This window comes from Mastomys coucha, unplaced genomic scaffold (assembly GCF_008632895.1).
Source record: "Mastomys coucha isolate ucsf_1 unplaced genomic scaffold, UCSF_Mcou_1 pScaffold15, whole genome shotgun sequence".
Lineage (NCBI taxonomy): Eukaryota > Metazoa > Chordata > Mammalia > Rodentia > Muridae > Mastomys > Mastomys coucha.
In genome coordinates this window covers 45769745-45771387 of record NW_022196897.1, presented here as the reverse complement: position 1 = coordinate 45771387, position 1643 = coordinate 45769745, and the positions used below count along the sequence as shown (strand labels likewise).

Sequence of the window (1643 nt, the reverse complement as noted above, 5' to 3'; positions counted from 1 at the left end):
TAAAACACAGTATGCCAAAGAGATGTTACCAAAAATTGGTCCTCAGAAGCCTCCAAGGAAGGACACAGAATCAACGGTGTTCAAGGTCTAGAGGGTACATGCGAACAAACACTGTGTGGATATGGATAATGATGACCACTGCTTCTACATGCTTTAAAAAATACTGCACACAGAAATCATAGCATTTATTAAACAACTTTCCCTTTTTTATCTTCAAAGTTTTGTTCGTCATTTGCTTTTTCTTTAAATAACATTTATTATTACCAAATTTATGAAAATTATGAGACTTCAGTAATATGTTGTCATTTGGCAGGTTGTTATTTTGGGGAATTCTTTTTTTTCCCCCTAGAAAGAGGAGCTGAAAATAACCACTTGCAAGAGTTGTCTATTCCACAGATATATGCATTTCGGCTTGTTATCTCAGTATTTGACTTTTAATTATGGAAGCTTCATTGTTATTAATACTTTTATTGTTTCTTGGTTATTCTAAAAGGAGATTCAACATTTCTCTAAATTTAGAAATCAGTTTGGTGTATCATGTTTATTGCAAACCAATTATCAGAACAATCTCAGTTTGCAAATTTGGCTTGAAAAGATATTAGATAGTGTCTCCATCACAGGAATACCTGCTTTTTTACTTAGAAGACATGGCAGGGTGGTTGTTTAGAAAGAAAAACTAAAATTTTATGATACTTGAAATGTTATTAAAAGTTCCTAATTATCTAAGAAATACCTAGATGAATTTCTTGAAAAGGAGTATCTCATATAAAGCTTGCCTATAAATTTTTGGCTATTTTTTTAAAAGAAGCAAGAAAAATTTTTAGCAAGAAAATGTGTTTTCAAAACTTCTAGTCACTAATAGTAGTAAGGAGACTTTTTTTGTTTTTCTTTGCTGCCATTTCCCGTATTTCCCATTCACCCCTAGATCCCGGGGGTGCTATCTCTAGGTGGTTATGAGAAGGCTCTGAAACCCACAAAATCCAGGGCTGAGGATGGAGCTCAGTTACTAGGAAACTTGTCTGTAAAGCCCGAAGCCCTGGCTCTGATCTCCAGTGCCCTATAAACTGGATGTGGTGGGACACACACACTTGGGAGATGGAACACAGGAGCTGCAGAGGCTCAAGGTCATAGTCAGTTTACAGCCAAACTGCAATACATGAGAGCCTGTCGAAGAAAAGAGAGAAAGATAGGAGAGAGCAGGTGAGGAGAGATAAGGGGAGCGGGAAGAGAAAAAAGGACATCACAGAAATCAGGCTCTTTGGGGCTCGTCATGACTACCCACAGCATTGCAAGTAAAATCAGCCCAGCCTGTCAGAATCCATTGCCTTCTATATAAGAGTTCTACAGTGGGGAAGATCTTATCCACAGGATAAGATCCCAGGATTCATCCCAGTGCTTCCGTACTTCAGCTTTTTACAGCACTGTAATATCTCATCAGAGAGTAGAGAAGTCCTTAGGGAGAGGTGGAGAGTGGTGGGCATGGATTTGTCTTGGGGGTCTTTTTAGGGGTTGAAGTGTTATGTTATGGAGCCCTGACCATAAAGCCATGGAAAACTGCTGTGACAAAAATCACCATGTACAATCAGCGTGATATGGATGCTGCTGAGCCTATGGATCCTTACTGTCATGGACTTCCACATCAG

General features: G+C 38.7%; 1 protein-coding gene across 1 annotated transcript in view; it reads left to right on the top strand.

Annotated features, from left to right (window-relative positions):
- Ccdc148 (coiled-coil domain containing 148) overlaps positions 1-218 on the top strand; it is a 263630-nt gene extending 263412 nt beyond the window's left edge. Inside the window, exon 16 of the mRNA XM_031373199.1 lies at positions 5-218. Within this exon, the coding sequence (XP_031229059.1) occupies positions 5-91 (87 nt within the window). The 3' untranslated portion in view covers positions 92-218. The remainder of the gene's footprint in view (positions 1-4) is intronic.
- Positions 219-1643: the final 1425 nt, after the last annotated feature.